Raw genomic sequence first — 20,265 nt, 5'->3', positions numbered from 1 at the left:
TGTGCTGGTTCAGGAAGTTTCTGAACCTATCTCTAACCCTAAAAACCCTCTTCTAACAGCTCTTTAAAGTGCTGGCAACGTGCCTGGCATTTCTTAGCACTTTGCATTTTTTTTCTTTTTCCTGGAGCACTGAAGATAGACGTCTTTAAACAGCGAAAATATACTTCTAAGTATGCAGACTTTTTTTCTTTTTTTTTTTTTTTTTTTTTTTAAATGGTCAGTCCATGTCATGGAGGTAGTGGAGATGGATTCAAGATGTTGATGCACATCTCTTATTATCACAGATTTACAAAGCACATGCAACATCAAGTATGTTCAGCTTTGTAGGCAATATTACTGCCTTCTCCACACATCATAAAATAGGACTGCTTTCTTAGTAACAAAAAACCTAAGCATCAGAAGCCTTCTTCTCACATTTACTTTCTGTTTGCTGTGGTTTCTGTAGAAGAGATACTCAACAAAATTGCTATATCCAGCAGACATTCCTCTTTCCTATTAGCAAGTAATAGCAGCGTGAAGATATCAGAGCTCCTCCAACAAAACTTTTGGCAAATACAACACTTTCTATTATCCTTTCAGTTAATTTTGAAATTTCCACTCAGCAATGAAATATGCAAAGGAGACATCTCACAACTGACATCTTGCAAGATCTGATCTGCTGTACAGAAACTGAAGGTAATGTGTTAACCAGGGAGAGAACTGCAAGCAGAGGGTAGAAACTAGCTGTGATGGACCCCAAGTACCTACGGTCCACAGGCAATATATCTGAAGACAGATGTTTTGAGCTACCACTCACCTATTCAGATGGGCAGGCAAGGTGGTCCTCCCACCCAGGTGGTGCTCCCCTACAGATGGAGAGATAAACCCACATTTGGCTTGTGAAATTAAGATCCGTATCCGTGAAAGAAATGTAAGAGGTTAAATCCTCAGCGCTTGCTCCTGAACAGTTTGTTCAGATCCACTCATTGTTTAAATGAATCTGTTTTTAATACACATTGAATAAAACATGAGGTAGAATGCCAGTGGCAGTGTAAAACACAAGAAATGAAGAATTCCCCTTGAAAACATGAAAAAGGAAAACCTCATGGGGAACAGCACCCATCACTAAAGTATGCTCTGTAATGTGCTTAAAAAGCCTCATTTCTTGTGTGCACATGGCTTAATCCAGAGCTAACATGCCGGTGTGGTGGAGCAGCGCAGTGTATCTGGAAGCCTTTTGCTCTCCATGAACAGCATATGGCAGCATCTGATGTGTGCACACACCGCAAGGCCAAGTGTTCTCCTCAGCTAGAAACTCAAAGTTAATTACTTCCAGCTAATTATCTGGCTTCACTGGTTTGTCTAAATGGACTCCTCCTTACTCCCCATGGAAAGAAGCTGAATTTTTCTGTTCTTCAAGACCAGTACAAGGGATCCATCCAGAGGGACTTCAACAGCCTTGAGGATTGGGCCCTCAGGAACCTACTGAGGTTCAACAAGGCCATGTGCAAGATTTGGCATGTGGCTGGGGGCAATTCCAGATATGTGCAGAGACTGGGAGAAGAACTCACTGAGAGCAGCCCTGCCAGGAGGGATATTAGGGTATGGATATGGATTTGAGTTGGAGCTGGGTGGGCTTTCAGGTTCTTTTCAACCCAAGTCATTCTATGATATTCAGTGGCAACTCTCTTCATGCATCTTTGGCTGAACAGCCAAAGGTTAATGCTGATTATCCGTAGTGAGGACTGTTTTAACCCACATGACCGATATAAGGCATATTATACATAGCCTATCAGCTAATACACATTCCCCTCATTTTCACCTTTTCAAAACACAAAATGACAATATGGTGAATGATGAGCTGCAACAAGCGCTGCTGTTGATGGGAAGTGGATCCAAGTCAGAACAGCGCCTGTGGCTCTGTTCTGGACAGGTGAAAGGCCAGCTCACTACAATCCCTGCTCTGCTACACTACGTAACAGATACTTATATTCAAATAGTAACTAAAAAATCATCAGTTCTTTAAGGAACACTGAATACATTCCACTGTTCCGAACTACAAAATAAAGCTTTGTTGAAATAGATGCATAAATGTTCATAAAGACATCACACAGCTCCTAGAAACTATGCCATGCATTGTAAGAAACACCAATTTATTCTCAGCCTGCATTGCAGCTGGTTTCTGGAAGCCAAGCTGATGACATTCTTTCAAAAGTGGTTTCCTTGGCTGAGGTTTTACACCTGTCCCAATGCAAACCTCCTTCACACTAGCACTCACACCTGCCAAGAAGGGGCACTTAGAAGTTTAATTTGCAGTCAGTGCAGTTATCAAATGGATACTGAGGCTTTATGATGGCATGTGCTCAAGGGCTGCAGCAGAAGAGTACTGACCAAGCAAGCCTTTCACTATTTTAAATTGCATATAAACACTCACTATAAATAGACTTAGCTGTCAAATCGTATGCTTCCAGTGAAGCTGTAGGAACACACATGAAAGCGTAATACTGAACTACCCAAAATGCACACTGTGACCTAACTTCTTCACAGGTTGAAAAGAAGTAATTTCTTGTTCTTGCATGGAAGCTGCAACAGCTGAACATCTCAGCCAGAACACCACGTACCACACTCACCTCCTGCCCTAAGGTTGAAGAGCAGCTTGCAGTCTCCTCAAATGCTCTCTTCTGCTCCTCCAAGGAGTGAGAAGGGCAAAGTTTCCAAGTTACAAATGGTTAATGTGAGTTCAGAAAGCTTAAAAGATAGTTTAGATAACAACTACAAGCAATACAGCAGTTCCTTTTGTGTGCAGTGAGATGCAAACAAGAGCTGCTGCATAGGGGAGGCTGGATAAGATCGGTACAAAACAGAAAGAACCTTTTTGATTCAGAAATTGGAGAACCAAATATCCCTCTACATTGCTACTGCTTCAGAAATCACCCACTGGAAAATAAAAATATGGTATTTTTTGAAAGATGAAAAGGGAAAAAATAATCTTAATGCTTTTTGGTTTTGTTCTATGCAATCCTTACATTTTTTTGATGCTTGGGTATACACACAACAAAGGCGGGGGATCTCCTGGGACAAAAGCTGGTTTACACGGAATGCGCCTGCAAGAGAGCAGTCCCAAATGCTCATTTTTAGAGCATTCAAACCTTAAGTGAAGAGTCAGGAGAGATACACAACTCCTGTACTCCAATCACCATCCACAAGAAGAGCTGCAAAAAGAGAAACCAAGGTAGAAACCACAGACAACAAAATACACTCTATTAAAACCTCCACAACCACATAAACATGCAAAAGAATACTGTATCTTTGCAGTGCAAGGCATGCTGCCTATGCTAGGCAGTACTGTAGTGTTGGTCAAGTTCTTTGCATCCTGGTTATGAATTGATTTTTAGACTGGTGCAGCTTTCTTGCACATCACTCACTGCCTCCAGAGCAGTCACCTTTCTGTTTGCAGGAAAACCATGGTTTGGCTCCCTCCCTCTTCGTAGCCCTCTTCCCAGTTAACTGAGAGAAAGGGCTGCCTTCTACATCACTTAAGGTGGTGGTTCCTTATTACATACTTGAAGGAATGTATTTCCCCAATAAAAGTTTGTAATCTGGAGGCCAATATCTCACTGCTTAAAGTACCCGTCCAAATAAATGGGTATGCTAGCAAATTTTTAAATGTAACCCACCTGTGTCAAACACAGACCTTGCAGCTGATGATTAATAAGCACAATATTGGCTTTGTAGTAATGTTATCAGTCCCTCTTTGTTTCTCATCCTGCTGCCAGCTGAAGAGAGAAATCAAAACCCAGGCTGTTCTTCAACTGCTCACTTTGACTGAAATGAAATGGTTCTCCAGTAACTATGCAGATGCTCTTTTGCACAGCTCCTGGGAGTTGACTGATACATGTGCAGCGATTGGCAGGTGACAGTGAGTCCCCAGTGCTGGTACAACTGCATCACATCCTGTGTGCAGGGGGTGCAGTGCCCTCTCCTCTAAAAGGAGTTGGATGCAGCTATGGTAGAAAATGTGTCATTAAAAAGCTCTGTTTTGATGATTAACAACGGTTAACAACTTAAAAAAAAACAACCCCATGCAACTCAAGACATCTAGAATCACTCTGCATCCTTTTTTATTTTTTTAAGTATCCTTCCTTTTCCTTTTATGGACTGCAATTTCATTTTTAGTTTGTTTAACAAAAGAGTGTAGCAACTGTTCTACAAATACACAATAGATTTACACAGCTTTTTTGCTCTCTATACTCGCAGCTTCTGCTGGGAAAAATTCAAGTCTTTGTTACTCCTCATACTTCTGGAAAAGCAGAAAGTGGGCATATAGAGGCAACTTCAAACAAGGGGAGAAGAGATTTATCAATACCATATGTAAGAAAGCCTTCTTCCTGTTGCTACAGCAGTATCAGAAAATAGGAAACAGCTCCCAGAACTGCTTTTAGGTGAACAAGGAAGGCACTGAGTCCAGGGTCATAGGAAACAATTTCCATGAAAAGGAGATAAATGCATCAGCTTGGCAGCTTCTCTTGCTTGTAACAATGAAATTCTCTCCCTCTCCTTCAGGGAACACTTCCTCTTTCACAAAAGGAGATATTTCAAAAAACTTAACAGTCCTTGCTCAGTTATATTTGCAAATGTATACTAAGATACAAAGTCATTTATTGAAACAGAAAGGCCCAGGCAGACATCCCGTAGTCCAACACAACAAAGACCAACAGGCATGCTCCTCTTCAATTCCCTCACTGAGTTACTGGAAGTCTGGTTCTGTTGGTTTGGTTGTCCCAAATAACCCTCTAAGCTTTCAGCACCAGCATCCACAGGTTACTGCTACAGCAAACTGCAGCAGATGCCCTCTGGACACGAAGTACCCACTTATGGAAGGCCTCTGAGTTTGAGCATTTCATTACTGAGCACAGCCTCCTACCACCGACAGCCCTTCAGAGTGGAAAAGAAATGCATCAGACTTAACAAGTGATGTCATTACTTCTAAAGCCCTTCCATACCAGCTCAGAGTCCTTTTATCTGCTCTCCAGGTTTTCCTCCAACCTTGCATCGATCATGCTTTTTGACCTTTCTCCCTGTGCCAGCAATTAAAATAAACAAGAGAGTGAATTCTGAGGGAAGCCAAGCTCACAGTGAGTTCAGGATTTTTGACAGAGCAGCCATGGGGAGTGGGGAGAAGGAGGAGGGACAAGTAAATGCCCAGACCCAGGCCAACATCGTGCTCACCACCAGCACATCATGGCCCCAGCCATGATGCAGCAGGCATGACCACCTGCTTTTCTGCAAGCACCTGCATTTTCCAACAGCATCTCTCTGAAAACCTGCGGTTACAGACAGAGGGCTTTTTTTTCTATTTTAGGCTGAGCCAAGTGGAAGGGATCCAGCATGAAGGATTCGAGAATGGGACCTGTAGACTGCATGAGGATTTTCTGCTGTTGTCATTACTTTCAGCATTAAAGAAGTGCAACAAGTGTGCAAGTGCATGACTGAGCCTTACTCATAGAAAGGCTGAAAACATAAATTAAAAAAGCAGACTTTTGTCTGAAACAAAAAAACACACGGCCATCTGTGAGCTCAGTGATGGCATCCACAGCTGTAAGAAACAGGAAGCTGTCCTGCTAGTAACACCAGAAACAGAAGCGCTCCAATCACATTTGTCATTCACATTCAGCTTCAAAATGCATGCATTGACAAAAAACCCAGGCCTTCTCCTTCAACTCATTTCTCATATGGAGACTGCAAGCAGGGGGGCACAAAGGCTGTTTTCAGAAGGCAGGAGTCACTACCCACCAGCCAGGAAGAGGGCAGATGATGCATCTTAGATGTCTCCACATGCACTCCTGCTGGAAAAAATTATATATTTTGATGTTACGAGCCATTAAAACTACAGAGGCAGGAATAATATCAGACAGAAAATTCTATTTCTCTGTTTTCAGGACCCAGAGTTCTTGCTCATGCTGCCTGTGTGGAACGAAGCAACATGCCAGCAGCACCCTTCTCCTCTCCCACAAAACAGCCTCTTGTTCAGAATGTTTTCCACTGCTCCAAACAAACAGTCCTTCAGTGCCTTGCTGAGTACAGTTCTGCAACATGACAAGTTAACAGCTGGCATTTTTGTGCACGCAGCCCTAAGCTGAGGCCTGGCTGTAAATCTGGCCGTGCTCTCTTGGCTTAGCACTTCAGCAGTTTCCACTGATACACAAATGCCATCCCAAAGATGAAAATGCAAGCCAGTGGCCGGACTTGTACTGTACTCCAGATCTCCCCACACTGCAAAACGATGTACTCTAAGCCTGTCACCTCTTTTAATGGATGGATTCTCATTTTCTGTTCCAAAAACGCAGCAGAAGTCTGAGATCGGAAGGCCTTCTTAGCTGTGTGCTGGGCTGTTACAAGCGTATTTACTTAGACACACTGACTACCTGCTTTTTTACTGATCACAACTTCTAACTTCAGTTTTTTTCCAGGTTGCTGAGAGTTCTGGCTTAAAACAAACGCCTCACAGGCACGCGTCCATCTCAGCCCCCTGAGAGAGGCCCAGGCTGATGGGGACGGCCGTGGCTGCAGCACTGCTAAGCGGAATTAAGGCAGCAGAGAGAGCACTACGGTGCCGATTCATTCTGGTCTAGCGCGCATTTTCACTAAGTGAATTTAACTCTGGAGCCAGTGGTTTGTTACTTCACCTGGACTCAAGGGAAACGGTTGTCTTCTGCTGATTGGGGATAAGGGTGTGACTTCCAAATGCTGTCATTCATAATAAGGATAAAAAAGCAATTCCTTTGGTCTTGTAGAGGAGAAAACCTATTTCTGAAATTTATTTTCAAAGACTTTTTGAAACATGAAACAACCAGTGCAAGCAATTACAAGAGTTTTTATTTCACTTTTATTTTTAAATAAAAATGTAACATGGGTGTAAACCTTGAACTACTCAAGTTTTCTCTCTCTCTGGCCATTCTTAGAGGAACCCAGAGAGCTCTCGTTTGCCCTTCAAATTTATTTCTTCCCTGAAGGCTACTAAATTACAGTGAAGTCAGAGGAAAGACTTTTATTAAAGTCTCATTTCCATCGTGTGTAAAGAAATGGATTTACTAGAGAGATTTTTCCCCTTCAAAAATAAAATAAAATAAAACCACATTCCTGCCTTGGGAAATGATGGAAGTTCCTCAAAGCACAGTTTCAAAGGATCCCAAATGAAAATAAATAGTACTTATTCTTAACTGAGGGGGGGAAAGAAGGGGAAAAGTTTCAAATGGTTTCCCTAGGGTAAAGCGATGAATTACAAGGGGATACCTGGAATACTTTAGAGAAAAGATAGTTACCAAGAACATATCCGCTTTAGCTGAGGATGTAATAAATTCAATCGGTAGAGTCAGTGAAGAAATTAAAGAAAACATTATTAACCAAACTTCTAACACACCCCATCAGGCTCCAGGTTCAGAGAAAGAGCTGCCTGCTTCCAAGGCACCAAACAATTCTTCTTTAGGAGCGAGAGCTTGCACAGGCTTGTTTTGAAAAAGGAAGCTAGTCAGGAGGTTTATCTCACAAAGAAACAGTCCACGGTGTAATTTCTACATGCCATGTTTCTTTATTCTTTCTCTTTTCAGTACCCTCCCCTGCCAAGCAGTGCTGAGAAGTTATTTGGTTTGGGCTACAAGGCGTGATTAGATAAGATCAGCTGGACTACATTTGCAGGAGTAAAAATACAGCAGTAAAACTGACCAGCAAATGAGATTCAGAGAGACTCATTAAGTGTCAGAGAGCACACAGAGTTCTGGCAGCATAGAAAAAGCAAGAGAAAAGCATCAAGTGCAAATTACTGTGTAGTGATGTATGCACTGCAACATAGACTCTCAGCAAGTTTTCACCCTTCCACTACTTCAACCAAGAGCAGAAACTCATCTCTCTGATTTTTAATTATATCTCTATAAAAAGTATGCATCCTTTTTTCAAACTATGCAGTATCTAGTTAATACAGCAAGAGAACTACATCAAGAAAATAAGAATATGGACACTTACATGTAAGAATATAAGAAGTAGTAACCCGCTTTTGTTATGGATAATAAACAGCATGACAATTTTATTCTTTGTTGGTATTAAATCAGAGTAGCTTCACAGTTACACAGTGCAACAAATATCAGCAATAATCTAAAGACTACTATTTTTCCTCACCTATGTGCTAGTTGAAGGTAGACTTTTTTTTTTTTTTTTTTTTTTTTAATTCCAACATCAAAATACCATTAGGACATCATCCATTAGGACAGAAAAGAAAGAAAGAATAATGTGTAATAACAATTTTTGAAACCATCTGCAGCCCAACTGTATGCACTATTTTCCTCAAAGGAAGCTTCAGAGGAGTAATCATAACTGTCCTTCCATTGAGAAAAAAGGAAGAAAATCCAAGCCATCAAAAATCATAAAGGCCAAAATATGATATTAAAAGTACTGTAGGATAACTTTAATGATTTCACCTTCTTCGTGCACATATTTGATGATACAGCTCCGAAGTACTGCAGCCATACTACAGCTTTGAAAGCACTTGTTATAAATCCTCTATTCCTCCACATTCCCCATGCAATAGTAATAAGAATTAATCTTGTAAACTCCATGAGGGGCACTCCATTTAGACTATGGCCATCAGCCACAATTTTCCCGTTTACTTGACTGTGGGTTACATTGACAGTTTATGCACTTTTAAAATATACTTATCTAAAAACACTGGGACTGTGCATAACTGCACCTTGTGTGTTAGAACAGAAAGTCATTGATGCTCAGGCTCATATTGCCAGCGCCAGTCCCAGGGTTTACTGCCTTGTTTTTCCGCTAGGACTAAATCAGTACACAAGTGACATTACTGTGATGCAGGGGTCAGTCTGGGTTGGTAACTCTGAATGAGACCCCGTGCTGGCCACAGGGTAACCTGGTATTTATGACTTCACATTCCCTCACTTTCAGAGGAGATGGGAAATGTCCTCATGCTGGCCAGACCTCATTACCCAACTCAGGTCTCCACGGAACATGCAGTGTTAGTGAAAAAAAACAACTGGATACTACTGTTTTCTCCAAACAGGGCCATCAGTACTTTGTAGGAGGACATACTCAAGATAACAGGCTCATGGCCAGCTGAAGAATGCTGCTGAAGACTGTCTCTCTCTTCCTGCCAGCACAACTCCTCAAAGATGGAGAGGTCAAGCTGTCCCCTTCCTGTCGCAGGGCTAAGAGTTCAACCTCAGCCTCTCTGAAGCATCCTTTTATCAGCTGCATATGCTACCAGAGCTGATGTTCACTGTGGACCACAACAGTAACCTTCCACGGGCAGGGAAGGTCCACTCACTGAAAGTCAAGCGAAGCCATGACCAAGCCCAGTCTAGACAATATCATGCTGATGTCAACCCAGGACCACTTGGCAATGGGTGAAGCATATTTAAGAAAGGTTAGGTATATCAAAACCTTAAGGTTCAGGAGCTAATGAAGACAGACAATGCTTTGTTAATCACCTGACGCTGCATGAGAGTTGTGAACATAAAGGCATCCCTCTGGTGGAACTCGGAATGCTCTCATTCAGACTGTAGAAATAGTTCTTGTCCTTTTCATTTCCCACTGACAATTCAGAAGTCATGCTGCATGAAGAACTATGCAGTAGTTACACACCCAGGGAGGGAGTGGGAAAAGATGTAGAATGCATGCCAGGAGAGACAGCAATGATACTGGAAACATCTTTTAAAAACATACTCTCACAGATCTCCACAGTTTTCATCAGACAATGAGACAGACAGAAAGGTTAAGGTTATCAGTATTGTATTTTATTTCCCTTGGTTGCCTGCCTACAGTATACTGAAACTTGGTGCATTACCACAGTTGTTGTTGGTACCTAACTGTGAAAGAAAAGCTACTGAAGTACAAAAAAAAAACAAACAAAAAACAAAGTCTCTTGGTCCCTCATGCAAAGAAAGAAGGGGCAGAAAAAAAAAAGAAGCTGTTACTGAGCAGTTCCACTCTTCCAGATGTTTATACTAAACTTCCAGATGTATTCCGTGCATTTATTGCTTCATTATAGAAAGGCAAGGGACTATCTTCAAACACAGTAAGACTCCTTTAAATCAAAATAGTTCAGACAAAAGGAACCTCCACTTTTTTTTTTATCTGTGCTCACATTAGTTTCCACATTTTGCAGATTAAATTGCGTCCCTACAAGCAAAGCAGATAATCTTACAGTCAGTGAAGGCCCAAAGTGTATTCTCAGTTTCCAGGAGCTTAAGGGGTGAGCAGCAAGGAATTCATTCTTTGCTCTGCCTCTGTCAGGGTGTAGCTGTGCTGCCCAGCCCAACAAGCACGCCTGCTTTTGGCCGAACACCACTGAGAACTAAGGCTAACTGCAGCACTGACTACAGAAGAGTTGTTGCTATTATTACCTAAAAATGTAGTTATAAAACTTCAGTATCATTATCCCACTGACAGCAGTCTCCCACCCTGTCTCAATGGAGAGCTACTGACTAATTACTGAGAAAGGACGGGCAAAACCACTTCACAGTTTTAAACATTCTGCAGGGGGACCACACACCAGTTTCAGGTTCGTGTTTTTTTTGTTTTTTTTTTAACCTTAATTATCTCTTTTGTACCATAATGGTGCCAAGAGAAAGCCTCTCAGACAAAAACTACCATCTAAATACAGAAGATTGTACGATCTTCTTATGGAAGAATAAGGAAGAGTTATTTATATTATGAAAACAGGAGCTATAAGCAAGGCAGGAGACCATACAGTCTGATCAGCACTTGTGATCTCTGCTGATACTTACCCACAAAAATAGTTTTATAAAAACATCTGAAAACACTTCACCTTTCATGTCTTCTTTCAGGTCACGGAAAGCTAAGGCAGAGCTCTTTTTTTTGGCCTGGAGCTCTGAGATTCATTGATGGTGTCTTCTACCATCAATGAATCAAACCATTAGAGTTGTCCTTAAAAGTAAAACACAGAAATGGGGAGGACAGAAGGGATGACACCAGCCTTCAGCTATTGCATCCACTGGGTTTCTGCTTGTTCATTTGATGGCTTGTTTAAACATAACACATGGTAGTGGTGAAATGCAAAGTGTCACTGAGCTGCAAGCTAAGCCAGATCCTGCTTTATGGCTGTGTGTGGTGTACAGATCAGCCTGCCTTGGCCCCAGCATGCAGGAAAAGGCATGCTCTGGAGAGAGATCTTTATGTTCCTTCCTACGTTCATAAGATTTCAAAAGCTGCCTTGTTAGATGAAAAAAAAAAACAAAAACACAACAGAAAGCAAAAACAAAAAAGCAAAAATAAAAAAAAAAAAAAATGAAAGAAAGAAAAAGAGAGATAGTAAAAGGGGGAAAAAAATCTGTTCTCTGCCTCTGATGTGTTCCTAGGTCTCGGCACCCTGGGATGACGCTGGGTGCCAGATCCTGACTGCTCCTGATGCACAACTGTCCTCTTGTGCATAGCCAGGGACATGGAGCTCGGTGCAAGAACTCTAACAGAGATCCTAAAGCAAGGATGTGTGTGCTTCCACCTACTAGCACCCACAGGTGTACCCAGATCCCAGCCCTCCTTGGCTCCCAGGGTTCCACAGTGGGAATCACTCCAGCTCCTTCCCCACTCAGCAGTGAGCTGAGCTGCACACACACCAAAACACTGCCTTTCCTCTCTCTGCCTTCAGAAAGTTGGTGTCTGCCTTCAGTGTGATGTATTAGCTTCCTCTGCATCATTAAGGAAGGCAGGGTGGTCTTTTCTTCTCTGTTACAGAGGCTCACTGATGCAGGAAAAAGCAGAGGTCATGAGATAAACATTCAGCATGCTGCTGCAGGCAGCCCTGGAGATCCACTCACCTTCACTGCCTTTGCCAAAGCAGAAACAAACTCTGCCCCTACAGCATTGCCTTTGGAAGGAGGTAATCAGGAAATACCACATTAGGGAATTCAAACTGTTGCTTGAGAAAACTGTAAACCAGATTTGCAAGCAGACTTCAAGCAGCACAAGAGCACCAATGCATCAGGGGTTGCTGCAGGTTTCCTCTGAGCGCAGGCTTTACCTAGCCAGCGCTTCCAACTGCTCAGAGCCAGAAAGCAAACTTCCACTGCAAGTGATTATTTGGAGATGTGGGACAGCATTCGTGTGCTGGTGGCAACTCATGAGCTTTTCTCATGGCTCAGCTGGTCATCTGCTAAATGCCCTGATATACAAACATTCAACCTCTGCAGTCTCTGAGGTTGCCCCCATCTTCATCTTGCAGCTGTTCCTGAGGCCTGAGAGCAAGGTGAAGGCATGGTTTTAGTTGTTAGCTCTGTGACTGAACTCATCCAACCAAATCGCCTGGGGATTAATTTCTCTTCGAGATTTGATTAAAGAACCCACTGTCTCTCACTATAAATGGTATCTTATGCAGATTAGCAGAGGTGCTACTGCAAAGCACAACACTGAATTTAGGGAAAGGAAATAAGGCCTTGCTCAAATTTTGTGGAAAACACTACATGCACTACCTGCAGCACTGATAAATTTTACTCAAAAGAATCTAAATGTGGAACCAGAGATACTGGTGAACTCTAGTAGCATTTAAATTTGAGTCACCTCAACTGAATGTTATTTAACCATGGGAGAACAGAGAAGGATGTAGTCACTACCTACACTGCCATTCTATTTCCACACGTGCTTCATAATAACTACAGTTTGCTGTCTATTCAGTCACTTGTATTTATTTATTCCTGCATGAATGCATTTTACTGATATCAGTGCTTACTATCCCCCACTCATGTTTTTAAAAGCCTGAAACAGTCCTTTTCCTCAGAGGAAATACTTCACTGGTTATGAACAGCAATTAATTCAGAAGAGGAAACAAGTATCTATTTCCAAGAAATCTGCAAAATCTAACTGTATTTTTTTTCATTTTCTTAACCACATCTTGCCTTCTGTGAGAAGGGAGGTAGGGGCAACTGTCCAAATCACAAGAGGTTTTACCCACTCCTACAGCCTCCCATGAAAAACATGAAGTTATTCTTTCCCTGATGAATAAAACAGAACACTTAGGACTATCTTTTCAATAGGTGAACAAGTCAATTGACTACACAGTTCACATTAAAAAAATATCACTAGCTGAGAAAACAGAATTTACATTCTTTAACTAAAATGAGAGTTGTTGCAGTGACTTACATCAAAGTTGGTGATAAAAGTCAACTGTCTTCTTTGTGCAGGTAATAAGAGCTAGAAATCAAAAGTTGCAGTGTAAAGCCATGGAACTCGGGATGTCAAAGCAAGAACTCTGGCTAAGTTTAGGTCCCTGGAGACTTGGGGACAGTTGCACTTATGGATAACTAGGCCAAGTTTACAACACAACAGGGGACTAGCATTGCAAGGGACCCATCTGCCCTGTTGAAGGACCTCATGCAAAGGACCTCCCCTCATAGCTGGGGACAGATAATTAGCACCATCCCTACCTGACTGCAGCTCACCATCATCAGCTGCAACAAAGAACTGAAGGAATTGCAAGGATAATCACCAGGGAGTGGTACCATCCAGGCAGTGCTTTTGCATAAGAAAGCAGAAAGCACAAGATCTAAACCAAATATACTTGTCCAAGAAGACAAAAAACCTTTAATCTGCACTGCGATATTTGCTTGATATTTCCCCATTTTCCAAGCCCTGAACCTTAGGGACCTCCAGAGAACTATACCAATACCTCATGTGGTATCTTTCCCTATAAATAAAGAGGCAGGTACTTTAGATGTGCCAAACCATACAGCAGAGACCTGAGCATACTGTACATAAAGACTTGTTTAACATGTGAAGTCACAGGATCACAGATCACAGAATTGTAGGGGTTGGAAGGGACTTCAAGAGATCATTGAGTCCAGCCCCCCTGCTAAAGCAGGTACCCTACAATAGGTCACTCAGGTAGGTTCAGGCAGGTCTTGGATATCTCCATAGAAGGAGACTGCACAAGCTCACTGGGCTATGTGTTTCAGTGCTCCATCGTCCTTACCGTAAAGAAGTTCTTCCACATGTTAGTACGGAACTTCCTGTGTTCAGGTTACAGGCCATTACTCCTTGCTGAGCATCCTTTCAACACAAGCCTCTAGCTTCTTTTATTTCAGACACAAAATATTACTTGAATACACACATCACTTTTAGCACAAGGAAAGAACCTGTATTTCAGTGCATGATGGACCCACTTCATTTGGCATCTTCTCATGCCAATAGGTGAACAGTGCCGGGGACAAGCTGCTAGAAAAGGTTTTAAACTTGCATTGCTCCAAAAATCCCTTCCTTATCAAGATCTTGCTATTTTCATCAGTTTCATGTTACATAGCTGGATGACCACATCTGTGATATCTTTTTTCATAAAAGCTTGATAATACCCACACAGTAATGAATGCTGGGGCTTCTTATTGCCCCTACTTCTTCTACCATCTCCCAAATGATGCTGACCTCCCAGAAGCTGGACATGCATTACTGCAATCACCTGGTAAGAAATAGAGCGGGGAAGGTAGAGGGGACAAAGTAAAAACTTACCAAGCACAATGACCACAGTCTTCAGGAGGCTCATCATGGTGTCCCGATTCCTGCGAGGTCCAGAACTGTGTCTGGACATTCTCATAGTCCTTTGGCGGACATACCCAAAGATATGAGCGTATAAGACCACCATGACCACAAAAGTGACCAGGTTGAAAATAGCCCAGAAGACCAGGTAGGAGTCACTATAGAGCGGTGCCATGTTGGAGCAGTGAGTGATATCACAAATACAGTTCCATCCGACACTTGGTATGGCACCCATTACGATGGCCATAGTCCAGATAACAACAATTACCACCACCACTCGCCGGTTGCTCATCCGAGTATGTAGCTGCATGCGAAAGACTGTAATGTGCCGCTCGATGGCGATGGCCAGCAGATTGGCCACAGAGGCTGTCAGGCTAGTGTCAATGAGACCCTGACGGAGAAGCCAGGTGCTTACAGTCAGTCTTCTAGTATTAGGTCCCGTGTTGAACATTAAGTAAAAGTAGGCCAGCCCTGCAAAAAAGTCTGCGGCGGCTAAGTTGGCCATTAAGTAATAAATAGGAAAGTGGAATCGGCGGTTGACATAAATAGCCACCATAACCAAGAGGTTGGCTAGCATGATGAAGATGCAGACGGTAATCCCCAAGCCCATTACGAGCTTGCTGACAGTGTTCCATTCAGTGGCTAGATATTTTCCACTCCGGTTATAAAAGAAGGCAATGGTTTCATTGTAGTAGCACTGTGGTTCACTCATGGCTGTGGACTGAAAGAAGAGGGGGGGCGGGGAAAGAGAGAAAAAGAACGACATCAGAACTGAAAACATATGATTGCCTCCATGGACAAGGCATGCACAGAGAGCAGGGAAAGGCACTGGACGGAGAAAGGGAACACGCTTCAGAACAAATTTACTTTTTCAGAACAAACAGCATTCCACAAATCACAAACTATTGCTCTGAGGATTCCAGTAACTACAGCCAGATTAGAAGCAACCAGAAATACTTCCATCTGCTCTGGGAATGAGCACGATTTCTGTCATAGCTGTAAATTACATAATAAACATTACAGCTTCTGTCCAGGCAGACCTCCTGAAAAACTCACTTAGAGAGACAGGCATGCAATTCATAATTAAAAGAAGTTAACTCTGTTACAGAACACTTTGCTTATGTTATGAGTGCACAAAAGCATTGTTTGGCTGTAGCTGTGATACGTGACACGCTCCTCAAAGAGGAAGAAAAGTTGCTGCACTTCCCTGGAGGTTTTAATTCACCCAGATCTTCATCAGGGACGTTTCTTGTTGTTCTGTTATAATCAGTTACTCAAAGTGCAATTCCCAAAAGCCAAATCTCATAAAAAGAAGCTCTTCAGACTAACATAGTGGTTCCTTGTTTAGGGTGGTTTATCAGAAAGGACTCAAGGATGAAATGATAATAAAAAGAAAACCAACAACAAGTTCATGTCTCTGTCTGAAGACACTCAGGAGACCTGTTTCTGGTTTTATTGCTGTCAAAACTCTATTCACTGAAATTCATTTTTATTTTTCTCAATGCAGAAACAGAGGAGTTATAGCAAGAAAACAGGTAGTACGCCCAAACAAATAACAGATCAACATCAAAATGTAAGAATTTTTTCCCATTAAAACATGCAAACAAACAAACAAAACAGTTTTGGACTGCTCCAACCATTCCGATGGAAATGCTTCAACTAACACAACCTTCAGGTTGAAACTAAAAACGTACACAATTAGGAAAAAAAAAAATTAGTAATTGTGGTCCAGTTAAAGAAGTATCTGATAAAAGATTTCCTCAGAATTACTCAAGGCTATTTCTCTTTGTTTTCATTTGCACCTATTTGTCAACACAACTAAGCAAATTCCAAAGAAGCAGTATACAAACCTTTCCACCCATAACCCAAACGCTTTACATAACAGCTAGATCTGTGCTGCAGAAGAAGTTTTTTTCTAAAAATGATTTCAGTTCTAAGCTAAACATTGATCAGAAACATTTGCAAACCCAGGATAATTAAGAACAAGAGTAAACAGTATTTTCAGCACACTGACTATAAAACTTAAATTGCTCCTCTAGGATACATCAATTCTTAGGTTAAAAACCTTTCAGCCTTAATTATTTAAGAATTTTTCAAAGTTCTCATATAGGATTTCTCCACTGCCCAGAAAAACTGATTTACAAGGCATACTTAACAAAGGGAGACTTAGCTACAAGACATCTGGCTTCAATTCTTTGCTTAAGGATTGTGTGGCAATAACAGGTCAAGTGTAAGAAGCCTTGAGGGAGGGAGGAAGTCATAGGAATGAATTAGTGGCCCTTATAAAAGCTTGCCAACATCTGCATTAATTATGTGGATGGCCTGGTTTTTGCCTTTTTGCCCTCTATAGGAGTATTTGGATGCAGTCTTATAATTTCAATTGCAGAGGAGGTCAGGACTCCAAACTCTAGTGAATGTTTGTTATCCTGAATAAATTCTCTCCTTGTCCACGCTTTTATTGATCTAAATTCTTCTTGCAGCTGCCTGCTGCCCATACTTGATGATTTTCGCTCCACTATTGCTGCTGCAGAGAGAGGCAGATAACACCTGGCAGAACAAATAATTCAAATGCAGAAAATTGAAACCTGGTAGATACTCCTTTCCTTTCTCCCTTGTTTCAATTTTATTTTGCAAATGGGCTTAGACTTTGAAATACTGCCCTGATATTGTAGCACCCTCCCTGCTCTCTCATATGAAACGCAAAGCAAGACAGGGCTCACTGTAACAAGCACCAAGTGCAGTGCATTTGTCTCATTCACAGAATGCCAAGCCAGGGCTGAACAAGTGCAATGCGCACAGGAGTATGTAAAATGCTGCAGACTGAGCCCTGTTAGGTTTGAAAACAGGACAGTGCTTAAATAACCCTGGGGTAACAGCATGAGGCTGACTTTTTTCTTCTCTCATTTTGAAGATGCAGTAATAAAATCCTCTGCTGGTGTAAAGGATTCTGAAAGAAGTTTTGTGTTCAGGTTGTGCTAATCTAAAACCTGGAATCCTTCTTTAAGAGCAATCTTTTCAGTCCCACGGGAAAGAGTAGTGTATCAGGATCTTGGCTGTGCAGGTGCTTGCTTCTGAGATTTGAACTGGGAGCTGATTTGTGTCCACCAGTGGAGTTTTCAGGTGCTGAAACAAATGGTCCCATTTGTGAGAGTGATAAGGAACAAGTCGCTGACCAAAGTTCAGACAGGGGACTTCCAGACGATCAGCTTTCTCAGATGCCAGCAGATATCCTGCAGGAAAGTTCTGACCTCACAGGTCAGCATATGGAGATCCCAAGGCATCCCATTCACGCATGAAGCTGCTGTCTGGAAGCTGCTGTCTGGAAGCAAAGGCTTGAGTAAAAGGAAAAATAATGTACCTCTGAGTACTGAAAGTGTTAACATCCTACAACAGCACATGCAAGCAGGGAGACCCAGCCCCTCTCCTGTCCCTGCAGGAAAAGGGGCAGGGAAGTTTATATTTTAATTTCCTGAAGTTTCACTCAGTGTGTTTCATTGCCTGGGTAAGCCAGATGTGCAGTGCCCTGAGATTTACCTCATCCACTTAGTATATCTCAACAGAAGTTTAAAACAAACTGCAAATTGCCTGTGTTAACTAAACACTGAAGACACATCTGTGCAAGGAAACATCTGAATTATAAACCAACAAGATAGATAAAGGAAAATGGAGTAACAGCAGGCTGAAATCAAAGACTTCTCTAACAATAAGAGGTTGATTTAATACTCAAGACACAGTTGTCCCACGTCAAAGAACAAGAAAATCCTGAGTACATGGGGTTAAGTCTCTTAAAAACACAAAACCCAGTCATAGCCATAATGCAGTGCACACGGACCAGAGAGCTCGGCACCAGTACTTAATAAATGTCACCTTGCTTCTACAGATGACACCTATTCAACTCTTGGTGAGAATAATGCCCTGGCATTGGTACCTCCAGCCATCATCTGCTACATATGTCCCCTCAGCTGTGGTGGTACACAGCTACGTTACCAGGGTGGCAGTGGGAAGACAGAGAAGAAAAGTGACTTTATCTCCAGTGTTTTGTGCTTCATCCATTCTTCTGCTTCCCTGGCCCCTACAGAATAGCTGAAGGAGTGGGGTAAGGACTAGGGCATCGGGCAGTCTTGCCTATGGGATGCTCTTGGGTGAGCAGCTCACTGTCACCTTCTCCTCCTGCTGAAGAGATTGGAAAAGACATTGGCTGCCCAGAGCAGAAATGTCAGAAGGGAGCTTGGTGGTGAGTGGCAGCCCAAGTGGGGAGGGCTCTGTACCTGGGGATGGTTAGAGTGCAAGATATACTGATTGTCTAAATGAAGTCTGCACAAGGTGCTTGAAGGACAAATGATCAGCTTGTAAACCACTGCAATCTGAGAGTTTGCTCCTTAATTCACTGAAAAGGAAAAACCCCCAAAGACTCCCCCACACCGAGAACATAGGCACACTGACTTCTTGCTGAGAGAAAGAGAGCTGAACATTCTTAGAATACTAAGGTCTGACTTTTACAGAGCCTTTAAAACTTGGAAGCCACAAAAATGTTTCCATATCCAAGAGAACACTTTAAAATATTTTAACCCTTTCCAAATGCAGCCTGCTTCTCTCCTTTCCCCTTATATTGAATTAACCTTGACACATTGCTGTTTTCTTACCTAGAACACAATGAGAAAATGAAAAGCCAGTTATCTGGCAAGGAAGCCTGAGGAAGATGACAGTTCTGCATAGAATAATATGCCAAGTGGAAGCCAGAAACCTCAAATTTGTAGAAGTCATTCAACTTGCATGCAACCTCCTTGAAGTCTATGAGACTCAGAGGAGACTCACCCTATACAGGATGAGCTTTTAATTCTGAGGTAGTTGCCCTTGGATCCCAGAAATAATATTTATTGTTCTCAGCGTTATCCAGAAATCCAGAAAACATTTCAGAGGAAAAGCAGAATTGGGAATGGTAGATTACTACTCCAAAATAGCAATAGGTGGCTTACAGCTCTATATTTAGAACAGCAAGCATTGACAAGAGAAGCAACAGCATGCTATAAGTTTAGCTAAATACTCTGAAATTTACCAACATATCAGGAAGGCTAGAGCAGAAAAGCTTGGGGAAACGGCCGTTCAAAGTCCTCAAAATCAATAAGATTATCAAGTAAGAGTATTTTTAAAGTAAGCATAGAAGAGTACATTTAGGAATAATTGAATGAATATGTGAATAATTTCTCAAGCTGCAATTGCTAAAACAAGGACTTTATAAAAGTAAAGTTGTAACAGATGAGCAAAAAATCCAATTTGAAGAAAAATCACTATCTAATGAAAAGCATAACCTATTGTTCAGAATGCAGAGGAAACAAGAGGTTCGAAAGTAAAGGGATAAAGGTATTTCCTCTGACAATAAAAGTAGAATTTGAAAGGGGCCATTTACCCAACATGGCAAAATCAAGGAAGTCTTGAGACAAGGGTACTGATTCATCATAGCCTTATGCAATTATTTATACCTGTAAAAAGAAGTATAACACACTAACACCAAGAGGCAGTAGATCTTCACGTACCCTTTCCAGAATGGCATTAATTGTTTGATAGACTGGAATAAGATTTGTATGTTAGATTTGGTGGTTCAGTCACAGCAAGCCACTTCTTCACTTCACTAGAAACATTTTTCATTTCTCACAGCTGAAAAGGTAGGAAAAAGTCAATCCCTTTGCAAGGTGTCCATTCAATTCTGCTGTGACACGACTGAAAAAAAAAAAAAGA

The 20,265-nt window shown here is 41.8% G+C and overlaps 1 protein-coding gene across 1 annotated transcript in view; it reads right to left on the bottom strand.

Annotated features, from left to right (window-relative positions):
* Positions 1-15,247, bottom strand: part of LPAR1 (lysophosphatidic acid receptor 1) — a 30,392-nt gene extending 15,145 nt beyond the window's left edge. The window contains exon 1 of the mRNA XM_042882924.1: positions 14,503-15,247. Within this exon, the coding sequence (XP_042738858.1) occupies positions 14,503-15,241 (739 nt within the window). The 5' untranslated portion in view covers positions 15,242-15,247. The remainder of the gene's footprint in view (positions 1-14,502) is intronic.
* Between the last annotated feature and the right edge of the window lie 5,018 nt (positions 15,248-20,265).

Source organism: Lagopus leucura, unplaced genomic scaffold (genome assembly GCF_019238085.1).
Source record: "Lagopus leucura isolate 7727_CA_CO unplaced genomic scaffold, USGS_WTPT01 Super-Scaffold_100036, whole genome shotgun sequence".
NCBI classification, from domain to species: domain Eukaryota; kingdom Metazoa; phylum Chordata; class Aves; order Galliformes; family Phasianidae; genus Lagopus; species Lagopus leucura.
Note: the sequence above shows the minus strand (reverse complement) of the source record. Positions and strands in the feature narration are given on the sequence as shown.